General features: G+C 39.0%; 1 protein-coding gene across 3 annotated transcripts in view; it reads right to left on the bottom strand.

Annotated features, from left to right (window-relative positions):
• Positions 1–10,728: 10,728 nt before the first annotated feature.
• RAB23 (RAB23, member RAS oncogene family) overlaps positions 10,729–13,396 on the bottom strand; it is a 14,989-nt gene continuing 12,321 nt past the window's right edge. For all 3 annotated transcript variants that reach the window (XM_026654873.2, XM_026654860.2, XM_029912073.1), the window contains 2 exons: positions 12,592–12,684; positions 10,729–11,721 (listed from right to left, as the gene is read on the bottom strand). In XM_026654873.2, coding sequence (XP_026510658.1) covers positions 11,582–11,721; positions 12,592–12,684 — 233 coding nt within the window. In that variant the 3' untranslated portion in view covers positions 10,729–11,581. The remainder of the gene's footprint in view (positions 11,722–12,591; positions 12,685–13,396) is intronic.

Raw genomic sequence — 13,396 nt, 5'->3', positions numbered from 1 at the left:
CCACAAGGACTCTTAGTTGTTTTTGCTGATACAGACTAACACAGCTACCCCTCTGAAACCTGTCACCATGCAAGGTATTGAATTAGTGTTTCATATAAGTGTTACTGTAATACTTTATTGACAATATTACACATTTTATTGCCATGACTATTCTGTGCATTTTGCATAATTTTACCATGATAAAATCTTATCCATATGTATCACATATACAATGAACAGATACAATCTATTAGATAAAATTAAAATGATTTAATTCATCTTAAATTACCTAGTGGTGTCTTTCCAGCTTGTCCTTCTACAGAGTTAGTCCCATACTTCCTAAACTCAGTGTCAGAGCTTCCACCCTGTGGAAGATGTTTGTTATTGATACCTAGGTTCCAAGGCCTGAAGTGATCATTTGGTCTGACCTCCTGTATAACACAGGCCAGAGAATGTCCCCAAAATAATTCCTAGAGCACAACTTTTAGAAAAACATCCAACCTTGATTTTAATATGGTCAGTGATTGAGAATCCACCACAACCAGTAAGTTGTTCCAATAGTTAATAACCTTCACTGTTAAAAATGACACCTTATTTCCAGTCTGAATTTGTTTAGCTTCAACTTCTCTTAGTTAAGCTAAATATATTGAGCTTCTTGAGTCTGTCACTATAACACATGTTCTCCAATCCTTTAATCATTCTTGGGGCTCTTTTCTGAACCTTCTCCAATTTTTATAAATGAGCAGTGGTTTGTCATTCGCTCACTTAATCCAAACTAAATATAGCCCTACTACAGAGAGCAGCCAGAAGCAAGTATATTTTAAAAGAAAGAGAACCAGAAGAAAAGGAAAATGAAAACGGCTAACCTAGGCTATGTTCCCTTCATTAAGCCTGCTTGTGTCTTAAAGAATATAGGAAATATAATAAAAAAGCAGTAAGAAAGAGCTCTTAGAGAGGGGACATTTTCAGACTATGTATAGTGAAGTATTTCTATAATTTTTATTTCATTGGGATGAGTTGAGATGTCAGCTGAATTTTTTGTAAATGAGATCACAAAAAAACCTAAACAAAGATGTGTGTTTGCGTCAAAAGAAAAACACATTTTTTTTCTTGTGCTAATATGATTTGCTCTGAGCCTCTGGAACTTGCTTCCCCCCGCACCCAGGGTCAAAAGTAACCAAATATGGTGACTTTCAGGGCATAATGCATAATACACCTATTTGATAGGGCAGGGGTCGGCAACCTCTGGCACGCGGCTCACCAGGGTAAGCACCCTGGCGGGCCGGGCCAGTTTGTTTACCTGCTGCGTTGGCTGGTTGACTGGTCAGCCAAGTTCCTGTGGAATTGATTTCAATGTCTAATTTAATTGTATGATTAATTATATTAAGACGCTTGAAGAGGTGTCTTTAAAAAAATCTAAATAAAATAAACAAATGTGAGTTCTCGTAATCCAACAGTAGGCCAGTATAGACAATCCTACCAGCTGATGGAGGAAAGAAATAAAAAACTTCATTAAATTATCACTTTAAAGAGGACTGTCTTGCTGATTACATCCTATTAAGCAGCAAACAGCAAATCAGAGCACTGCTGTGTTAATTTTGATAGACTAAATGGGCCCAGAGATAAAAGGTATTAACATAAGCATGGTACAGTGACAGGGTCAACAGTCAAACATGAGTCTGAGTTTTGGGAATATAGAGACCTCCTCCTGTTTAGTCCCATGGCAAACATATGGCTAAAAAATTTTTACCTTTTACTCAGGGTACAGGAAAGAGAAAAACCGTTAAAGCGTTTGAAATGTAAAGTGTTACGTGAGGCTTTCAATTTAACAATATGCTTTATTGTCTTTCCCTTTAGTTAGAAACTTTTTAGAAGAAAAACCTCCTTTCTAACAGTCTACAAAATGGTATTAAAAATAGTACTAACTGACCTTTTTGGAGAAAAGAGAAGCTCAGTGAAATGGTTTGGACAAGCTGTTGAAGTCTGATCCTGTTTCCTAGAAGACAAAAGGAGACAAACACAAAAGAGGAGAGAAAAGAACAGCAAAGAGAGAACATGCAGCTTCTGTCTTTGATGCTGACTCTCACTTCCAACCTCACTGCTGGAGAAACAGTGGTACAGCACATCGTCTTATTGGTCACTCTGAGACTTGGCCAACTTGTACTAACATTGGGCTGTTTAAGGCATTACTTTTACCTGCCTCTCTGGTGGGCTTATAGCATTGGTGCAAAAGATGCAGTCTTGGCTGGCTAAGCCAGACACTTACTAAACCAGAAGGCAAAAAGCGAGAGATAGGAAAAGGAAGCAATAATGTGAGGAAGGAAAATGAACACGGGGTGGGTGCATAACAGCAGGGGAACAAAAGTCTCACATCCCAGAGCTGGTGGAGGTAGCAATGTTATCTGTGCCCCTCTCTCTGGGAGGCAGGGAATTTCTCAGGATTAAGACAAAGGCCTCATGGTGTCATGGCAGATCCTGGGGTCCCAGGCGTCAGTGAGAGTGGCAGCCATGATGGTGAAACTCGCTGTTTTCAGTACACCTGTCTCCTATCTAACTAATTTGATCCTCCTCGCTAAGTCTTTTTTTCTTTTAAAACTTCAAAAAAGGAGTGAGAGGCAGAACAGCCCATTCCCTCATTCTGTTCACTAGTTAGCACTGATTTCCAACACACCAGTTTTAGTCCATTGATTTCTGGTCCAACACATCTCTTGCTTACCAAAAAATATTTTAACACTGTAGGCTTTTTTATTTGGTCTAATGGAGTCTTTTTGTTTCCATTTTGTACTTTGTCTCAACAATTGTTATAGGTGACTGGACACATTTGTTCACAATTAAGGTAGGCCTGTCAGGCCCCAATTATTACACCTGCACATAATTTCAAGCACTAGAAGCTTGGAATAACTAAATTAGGGTTTGTTCTCTAAATCAGTCACACATTAGAATGGCGATATAAAATAATATTGCATAGTACTTTTATAGTATATAGAATTCATCCTGGGAGACAAAAAAGGAAGTCTTAACTTTGTCAGAGAGACGCTTCATTTTCAACATCGGAAGTCTACACTCTGTAATGTCACCGGCTTTATATTTTTTAAAACATTGTACATAACACAAAAATAGTAAAATTTACTTAGCTGGAAGCAGCCAGAGTCCTAGGAAGGGGCTGAACAGAGGAAAGCCTTTTCTCCCTTTGATTGAAATGTGCAGTACCCTTTTAAAAAAAATAGCTTGTCTTTTTCTGTATAGTCAGAGAGGGTCTGAGATTTTTGTATATGAAGATAGTGCAACCCAACTCCAGGTAGCCTCTCTCCTCTGAGCGGCTTCCCTCTCATGTGCAAGTGACCTTCCTCCCTCCAGGGTTAGGAGTTGTGGGTGGAATGGTCTCCTTGCATACCTACTTCCCTCTGCTCTATAACATGGAGAACTCAAGTGGGAACAAGGGGAAGGAAAATCAAAGAAACAACCACATGTGGCAGGAAGCTTTTAATCTTAACTAAAGCGAATTTAAAAGGGTCTTATTAAAATGTGATTAAAGCCTCCTACCTTCGACTGGTGGCAAACTGTCCATCTGCTGGGAAACAGGAACTTACCTGGTGCCCTCAGCCAGGACACTCCCCGGCCTAAGGAAACAATAACCATAGTATCACAGTTCAAGACACCTGCGCCTGTGCTCCCTTTCCATTGCCCAGCAATGGCACCCACTCTAGGCTTCTAGCGCTTCATACAGCAAGGTTTTTTGGAGTTACAGAAAAAGTGCATAAGCTGTTAAAAGAGACTGCATCAAAACATAGTAACATAAGCCATTTCAGGTGTAGCTTCCTGAGATTGGACAATGTGGTTGGTTAACATCATAGAAGGCCCACATGGACACTATTTCAAAGTTCCAGTCAACTGTAGTTAAGCACTTATCTGAAGGCCAAGTTTATAACAATGCTTAGCAGTTACAGGGTTTTCCCATGTTCAAACACTTTACAAATATTGCCAATTAATCTTTAACAGGCTTGTTAGGCAGCTAAGAATTCTTCCCATTGTACAGAGAAGTGAGGGTGAGTGACTTTCTAAGACCATTGAGGTAGGGTTGACAGGTGTCCAGTTTTCAACTGGAACGTCTGCTCGAAAAGTGACCTTGGTGGCTCTGGTCGGCACTGCTGACGGGGCCATTAAAAGTCCGGTCAGCGGCTCAGCAGGGGGCTGGGGCTAGGGCAGGCTCCCTGCGGGTCCTGGAAGCAGCCGTCAGGTCCCTGTGGCCCCTAAGCACATGGGCAGCCAGGGAGGCTCCGTGCACTGCCCTCGTGCTTGTAGGTGCCACCCCCACAGCTCCCATTGGTCTTGGTTCCCAGCCAATGGGATCTGTGGCACCAGCTGAGGCGGGGGGCCCGCTGGGCCAGCGCATGGACCCTCCCTGGCTGCCCATGTGCTTAGGAGCTGCAAGGACCTGGCAGCCGCTTCCTGGAAGCCACAGTAAGCAACGCTGGGACCCTGCACCCTGCACCCTTCCACTCCCCAACCCCGTCCCAGCCCAGAGTCCCCTCCTGCACCCAAACTCCCTCCTGGAGTCTGCACCCCCCCCACACACCCTAACCCGCTGCCCCAACACACACCCAAACTCCCCAGAGCCTGCATCCTGCACCTCTGCCCCAGCCCCAAGCCCTCTCCTGCACCCGAGAGTCCACATCCCCAGCTGAAGCCCTCACCCCCCCACACCCTAACCCCCTGCCGCAGTCCGGAACCCTCTCCCACAACCCAAACCCCTCAGCCCCAGCCCCAACCCAGAGCCCGCACCTCCACCCAGAGCCCTCAACTCTCTCCTGCACCCCAACTCCCTACCCCAGTCTGGTGAAAGTGAGTGGGGGGGGGGGGAGAGCGAGCAACAAGGGAGGAGGGATGGAGTGAGCAGAGGCGGGGCCTCAGAGAAGGGGCAGGGGTGGGATGGTGTTCAGTTGTGTGTGATTAGAAAGTTGGCAACCCTACACTGAGGGTGTCTGGGTCAAACCAGGTCTAGACCGCAGAACATCTATCTTTCTTAAATTAGTGAGCCTCTCTGACAATGTGTGGAATACGTCTGTACAACTTGTGAACTCTGAGTGAGATTATGAACTCTCTCTGTGTATCTTTACCAAGCCACAAATTCCATTTTAAAGATGCAGCCCTTTGTTGTCGCTGTTAGGCATTTACCTCCACATTGGATTGAAATTCAAAGTTGTAGTAACATCGGGCTGGCAATAGAGGGCAGTTAAATCAAAATGGTCCTCTACTCAAATATAAACACCCTATGCTCTCACCCAGACTGTCTCCCACCCAGGAGAACTGGTTTGTCAGGGGACAGGTGTCCTAGCAACCAAGTCACCTGGTAAGGATCCAGGAGTCACCTGACCGAGCGACTGAAAGGCTATAAAAGGATTCAGAGGGGGAAGACTGGAAGGCACACATGAAGTTTTGGGCAGAAGGAGAAAAGAGAGCGACCAGCCAAGGTCATAGAAGTTCTGGAGGAAGAAGGCTCCATGTTTCAGAACACAAGCCATGCACTGGAGCAGGACTCTGGATGGCCCAAGCAACTCTGACCCCTGCTCAAAGTATGCTCTAGAGTGGTGAGCAGACAGAGGCAGACAAATGTGTGTAGGATTTATTATCAGTGTGTTTCTCATGTGATTAACAGCAATGGTTTTAGAATCCTATGCAAAATGTCTGTGGATTTCATGTATTATGTCTGCCCCGAACACTGCCTCTCCCCATGGCTAGAGTTCTGGCAGAAGGCTTGTTTAAGGGGGTGGGACTCTGAGACGTAAGCACTGGTTCTAGGGCCTGAGCAGAATCCTCTTGATTGCAGCTCTCAGAGGGTGTGCCTGATAGAAGATCTGCACACTGAGAATGTGCCCATAGGCCCTAAGACAGCAGCAGTGCCTGGACCCTATTCAGTCTCTGGAGGCTCAAAACACCCAGGGATTCAGCAGCTAGCTCACCTCATATCAGTCTGGAGGTATCTGAGTGGAGCTGACACACCCACTCATCTTTTCTGTGAATCAAATGTCCTTCTGTTCTATTTCTAACATTTCTTATCCCTAAATGTCTACCACTAGTCACAGGCTTCTAGATCTAAAATGGTGATCTAAGCCCCTCCACTGTGCCGATTGTCTTATCCCAGTCTAATCATAGAACTTCTACTATCTAAAAACAAGGCAAGGTGGTGCTTCTATTGGATTTTCTTCCTAAACTTGTTCATTTTAAGATGGTTATAACAACTACCTTTTTTCTCTACTGTTGACAGTATATTAATTTGAATCAGTCACACCAGACTCTGGAGTGCATTGCTTCACATGGGACTGTTAGGGAGATGCAGATTTGGTTACACAGCCACAGGGGTATAGCAATTTCTAGCAATTTGATGCTTCAGCAATTTAATGTACCTACAGAAGCAGCAACATGCTATGCAGCCCAAACAGTATTCAAGTAAGTAATGTTTACAAACTGCTGTGACACAGCTAAACGTCACTTAAAACAGATGGTTAAAATTAACTTTCAGTGGTTTTATAGAAATAGAACACACAAAGTATTCATTTTGAAACATTTATTTTTCCACTTGTTTGAGTATTAAGTATAGGTCATGTTGACATGAATTTCTAAAAAAATAAGTATATTACATTATTTGGGTACATGATGGTGATAAAAAGTTATACATTTGATTTGTTTTAACCATTCAGATTCATAGAAATATGCAACTTAGATAAGTCACTTATTAGTAACAATGGATTTTTATTTTAGTGATGAGAGCAATATCCCATTTGGCCCAAACTAACTTTTTGTTTAATATATTTTGACCAAGTTTAGTCAGCAGCCTATTGTTTCAAATGAGAGAGAAGGAATGCTCACTGGACATACAATATATCAGTATTACCCTAATTCTACTGGTAACTTGAGACTGAGACTATTTTTAGTATTACCTAAATAAGGTTCACTTGGCTTTTAGGTCATGGTCTCTCCCATCATACAAAGAGGAATTAACCTTTGAATTTTAATTGTTTGAAAGACTTCTCATCTTTCTGTAATAATGTGTGAAGTCTTAAATTTATTACTCTTGCAAGACTCACTTAATTCTTCTTACTAATTCTGATTAGGTATTAGGAGTACAATACATAACATTTGTCAATACAGTATAGCTTGAATTTATAACCCTCAGATTTTACTGAACATATTAATGATCAGTACAAGTGATTTTTCCTTATAGCAATATAGTAAAGGCAATTTGATGAAACTAGGCAAGCTGATTGGACCATAATTGCTCTTCATCTTACTGAGCAAAAATCTATAGAGACATTTAGAAATCTGATGCAGTTTTTGGTATTATCATTGAAATACAATAAGCTTATATATTGTGTAGTTGTAAGTGTGAGTACCCACAAGCAGGTTCACCAGTGCAAATAATGAATTCTCATATTACTGATTAACTGATAGCTATCAGACTTATGAATTAACATGTTCAAAGTGCATGTTCACTGAGCATTATGCACTGTAAACAGGCACAAGCGCTGAGCAGTACAATGTGTTCAACTGCTGAATTCCCTTTACTATAAAGATACAATCTGTGGAAGTGACAAAAAAAAAAAAAGCTACAGTGAAGCATAAGCTATAGTCAAATCACTAATTACAAAGAAGAGTAAAACAAGTTTAAGTGTAATAAAATAAAAACCAGGAAATCAGCTTGAAAATATGGTGATGCACATTTGGACTGAAAGGATAAGCTTTGCCTTTTGGAAACAATGAAAAATCAGAAAGCTCTGAAGCTATAAATTCTATGATTTTAAAAAAGTTAAGCTGGGTTAACCAAAACAAAATTTAAAATGACTGAACTTGCAACTCAGAGCTTTGTTATTTCCAAAGGAAAATGAATCATAGCCATCCTACTTCATATCAAATAGCATCCCCTAGTGAAAAGTATCATTAAAAAGGCAGGCCTCACTGAACGAAGCAAGCCCATTCATTGAATGGATACAATGAAATAGTAACAGATGCTTCTAAAAATTGCTCCTGTAGTGTATAGACTAGTTTAGTAAACACTCACTTAGCTAAGGCATAACTAATTACTGAAGTTTTCCTTTAATGGCAGCATAATCAGTCCATAGCAGCACAAATAGAAGTGATAGGGTCCAAGTAAGACACCCAGTGCAGAGATTCAAGAGAGGTCACCAGATGTAATTGGAATGCAGTTAGCCTAGTTCTTACTGTACCTATAGAACAGAACTTCATTTGTTGAGATGGGAACAGTTGTTCATGATACAGTATGTAAACCCACTGCTGCAGGTTTACAACAGAGGACCACATCCTTTTCTACAACATCGTCACAATGAGATGCACTCGTGGCATTTTGTTACCAGCTCTGTATGTTTTAGTTTTGGAGAGTAAACCACACTCTCTCCAAAATATTTTAATTGAGAGTGCACATGAATGTGTTTTTCTTTTTTTGTAACATTAGTTTATACTAAAAACTAATCATGTGGAGCTGTATGAGTACTAATAATTTAAATATGTCTGTTATTCATCCAAAAATTAGAAACTACATCTGAGGAGTTGAGTGCCCAAGGAACTCTGCAACTTGCTAGTCTGCTGCTGCATATCTGTATGCTAAAATCCTTTAAATTTTTAATTAGCACAAATGCACAGTAAACTATCATCCCAATGTCAATTTGTTGCATTCATCTCCTCTTCCTGCCATACTGGAAACTGACTGTCCACAAAGTTAAAACATAAAAAGAAGAGCCACTTCAGAGTGAGAGGTGGGAAGGAAGATAACCACACTACTTACTACCTGACTCTTCAACTACTTACACATGTGCTTAACTTTAAGCATGCAAGTAGTCTCATTGTAATACATTTAAACTTCCCTCATATTTGGTAATTCTGACAAGTTTCAGCCTGGTATAGAAGCTTCTGTCAAGTTTTCAATCCTGAAAAAAGTGGTTTATAATGACAGACCTTAAACATAGCAGTACAAATGGCAATTATGTGTAATAAAGGCTCTTATTCTTCAGTACTTTGTACAAAGTTAAATAAGGCAAAAACTGAAGTTATAGACAGTCCTGCTTTTTTAAAAAACGTAAAACTGGCAGGCTACTCGCATAATGTAAAAGTTTCAACATTAAAAAAGTTTGACAAAATTCTGCACAAATATACACTCTACTTAAATCCTGAAATGTTGAGATGTCACATTATGTATGAGACTGATTCTCTTTCTTACCAAATCCTGCTATCTTACTCATGAAATTGACAAGAGGTAAGATTTGGCCCCATTTATACATCCATACAATGATTAAATGCACTTTTAAAAAATAAAGGCCTTTATCTAACAGAGTATGTAAGAAACACTTCAGTAAGAACCATTTTTTTTATAACAGAAGAGGGGATTGAGAGCCTCGATGCCCATCTCATTGCCAGCAATGGGAGATGCAGCAACAGCTTGTTACAGAAACAAGATACTTCACAGGAAATATAATATATTAACATACAATGCAGCACTTCAGATTATTTAGTGTCTGTAAGTATCACCACGCACACAGTTTACCAACATGTGAGACTGGCGGACCAAGAGTACATTTCAGTTTTCATGCTCAAGGTCTCAGAAATTAACAAGTTACACTTATTATATGAATTAATGAAAAGATAAGTCCCTCCTCCAACATATACCAAGTACTAACAAGAGTGCAGACTTACTGCATTATATGTTTACTTGACAAGAAATTCTCCCATGGTATTGGGAGAAAGTAGAAAAATTATGAAAGAAACTAAACTGAAAGTATAACTATTAAACCAACCCATTAAGGTATAATGAAAATCAGTTATCAATAGGAATTGTGTAGCAATCTATATTGAATACTTACAGCTCCAGGTCATGTAATTTTCACTCTAATGCATCCATTTAAAAAGTATTAAAATTCTGAATATCTTAAAGCAGAATATTTTTGCATTTGTTGCTGGCAGAGCTTTGTTATAGAAAATCCTAGAAAATTAAAATTATACGACACCATACAAAAACAAACAAAATGGATATTTTTAAAATGCATGCTCCGAGAGAACTGGGTGAAATTTTCAAAAGCACCTCAGTGATTTAGAAGCCTAAGTTCTATTGACTTTCAATTAGACTTAGATGCCTGAATGTCCACATAGCGTGGCAATGCACACTAGAGTGATGTCATTTGTAAAGTGCAACAATGTGTTGTGCACTAACTTGCGCATGAAAACCCTGCTGGCATGAACTAAAAGTTCCCTACTGCATGTCTATGTTAATGTGCACTAGGGAACTTTTAGTTCATGCTAGCAGGAATATGGGTCACTTAGGTGCAACATGATATACTTTAGGAATCATACCCCTCTAATGTGCATTGGTGCACCGTGTCAGCAAGCCCTAAGTCACTTCTGAAAACTTTACCCCTTAGGTCTGATATTGCAGAATTATATTTTTAACGAGCAGCATAACTCTGAATATGAGACAGCATTAAAGAGGGTCTCATTAGTTTAATGTGTGATTTAGTCTTCAGCTACAACTTGTTGGATCCTCCAGAACACAGTTTACACCTACCGTGGAATTTCTCAATAGAACTTAAGACATTTTGTTGACATCCCACTCTGCAAATTCAACATACTTTTCATAGTTCATGCTACATGAACATATTAGATGTCAGCAATATATTTTTGGACAGGAATACAATTGAAAATGTATGGGTTCCATTTAGTTGACTGATAGTATTGTTTCTGATACTACTTGTTTACCCTGTTATGACTGACACAAACAAACTTTACAAAAATATCTGTAGTGCATTACAAAATAAACAGGAAAAAATGTTTTTGGCACATCTCTTCTTAAACCTAAGCTTTAAGGCCCAAAAAGTGTAGTGAGTTAATTAATGAATGAACAGAACTCCTTTAGAAAGCCTCATTTGAAATGCAAAATTTTAAGAAGTGAAAACATTTTTAAGGATGCTATTTTAATCCAATACTGTATCCTCTTGTGTGGTCTGAGTACTTGTACCAAATATCTACGTACACACCTTACTTAACATTCATATAATATACAAACTTATTGCACCAATAAAATTGCCAGAATATGTATTAGTGTAATCTGACAAATATGATGTCTGCCTTTTGCTTCTCATTTTACTTTTCAGAGTCCTGGCTGACTACCACTCTTCTATCAAATTTGCAGGTAAATGTAATTGGAAGGAAGCTACTTCACCTTGGGTCATGTTATTATGTACCGATACTTGTAAGCACTATGCTTACATTTTTAATATGCTTAACCATTCAGCCAAACCTATTACATAGCTTTGTACATCATTCCTTCAAACAGGAAAAGCTCATCCAATTTAAAAAAAAATGCACAGGGACAACAATGGTTCTATATTTTGTTTGTTTGTTTTGCCACCGGGGTCTCACTTTACATACAAAATAAACATTGCAACAGCAATATTATTTAAATCCACCATCTATCAAGGATCCTGTAGGTGCAAGGTTTGCTAGAGCACTGGTAAAATACCTCTATAGCTGGCTGTATTCCGTATTTAATTGCACGACTTCATCCAAATGACTGTCATTCTTTTTCCTTCCGAAAGTGTTTCTAAGGTATGTTGCAACTGCTAAAAGGACTTCTGTTTTTCTTGGTCCTCTGTTTGTTTGGTCTAAGGTTGATGACATCTCCACCATTAAGTGTGCTAGAATTGTGGCCTGAATGACTTCCACCAGCTGTATTAAAAACACCTACATAATTTAAAGAAAAAAAGCAGCAATTTCTGTGAATCTCTTTATACCTTTTATATGTTGAATCTTAAGCCAAAGCATTTACTAATGCATAGTAATACATCTCAAACACAAGCTCTTTAATTCCTGAACAGTTATTTATTCTTGTGGTCACTTGCAGCTAGAGTTCAATAAGCTATGTTTCTGAACTAGAGCCAGTTGGAGTTAAATACATGCCACTGTGAGGTTTAATACTAGCACAAAATGTACACCTAAGGAACTGGACAATTGCATACTTACTCAGATGCTAATCACATGGCAACAAACTTATGTTTAGTTGAGTAATACAATAAACAAACATGACAGGGCTTTTAAATTAGCAACTTTGTTGGGATAAAGGAGAGGAAAAGGGTAGTATAAAAGAAGAGGCCTTTAAGGAGAAAAAAAAATCAGTTGACTCAAAAGTGCTTTAAAGAACTAAAGTTCAAGGTTTCCTTACAAAAGACAAAGTTTACAAAGCCCTTCTCATTAAATGCCAGATCTTTTCACAGTGAGTCTCTTGTATATCTGCTCCAGCATGACTAACACTAATACTAATTACATTTAAAAAAAAAGGCAAGTGTCAGGGAAACATCCATTCTCAAGTCTTTACAATGTTCTTCCCAAGAACTGAATAAAAAGGGTAGTTCACAAACATTGGCCAGAATTGTTAGTACATTAGTTTGACTATATTACAAAAGGATAACAGACAATATAGTAAGGTAGAAAAAAGCTAATTAGCAGCATGAAATCAACTCCCTGTGACTCCAATGGAAGATGGATCAGATCCTTAATAGTAGGCTTCATCAGCATAAAATACTGACTGGCTGCAGTTTATTGTTGCATACTTACCAATTTTGTTACTACTTGTATGTACTACATCTGGATCTTCAGCTGTTTGTTGTTTGAGCCTTTGAAGATATTTTTCAGCCAAATATTTAAAAACTGAAATACAAAGATACTTATCAGAGTGTGAGACTCTAAGATAGGGATCTCCACATGGACATCTCTGCAAAGCTTCATAATATATCAGCTCATCTTAAGTATTAGAGATTCATTTTGGTAACAAAGCTGAGTTATAAGCACCTGATTTGATACTATGGGCCCCAGTCCTGCAAGCGATTCCATGTGGGCAAATCGCTGTACCAGTACAGAGCATCACTAACTTCCACCTGGGTCTACCCAGAGTCACTTGCAAGATCAGGGCCATATATAGTTTGTTATGCTTTATACCACAGTGAATGGGCACCTACATGTTGTCATAAAGATTAGAACTTTGTAGATACTGTTAAAATAAGGTAGCATCTTTAAGCATTTACTACACATAGGTCTTACAGAAAGTGTTATAATAAAAATAACAGCAGTCATGTAAACCAAGATTTAAAAAAAAAATTCAAAAAAATTTAACTGTTGCTACATTGATGCGAATAGGACTGTGAATAGTCTACTATATGTGGAAATTTTCAGAAGCCATACACAGTATCAACAATTATCTGCAGTTGTTTAGTAATCTACTTTAATAATGCACATATAGGTGGATTTTTAAATTTGTTTATTTTTCCCTTGCAAATTTGTTTTTCAGGATGAAAATCTAAGTGAAAAGGAGAAATAGGTAGTGCACTTCTGGATTTTGTCCGGTGATATAAGAAATGAGATT

Source organism: Terrapene carolina, unplaced genomic scaffold, assembly GCF_002925995.2.
Source record: "Terrapene carolina triunguis isolate 2854851 unplaced genomic scaffold, T_m_triunguis-2.0 Scaffold42, whole genome shotgun sequence".
Classification (NCBI taxonomy): Eukaryota; Metazoa; Chordata; order Testudines; family Emydidae; genus Terrapene; species Terrapene triunguis.
This window is presented reverse-complemented; position numbering and strand designations above follow the sequence as displayed.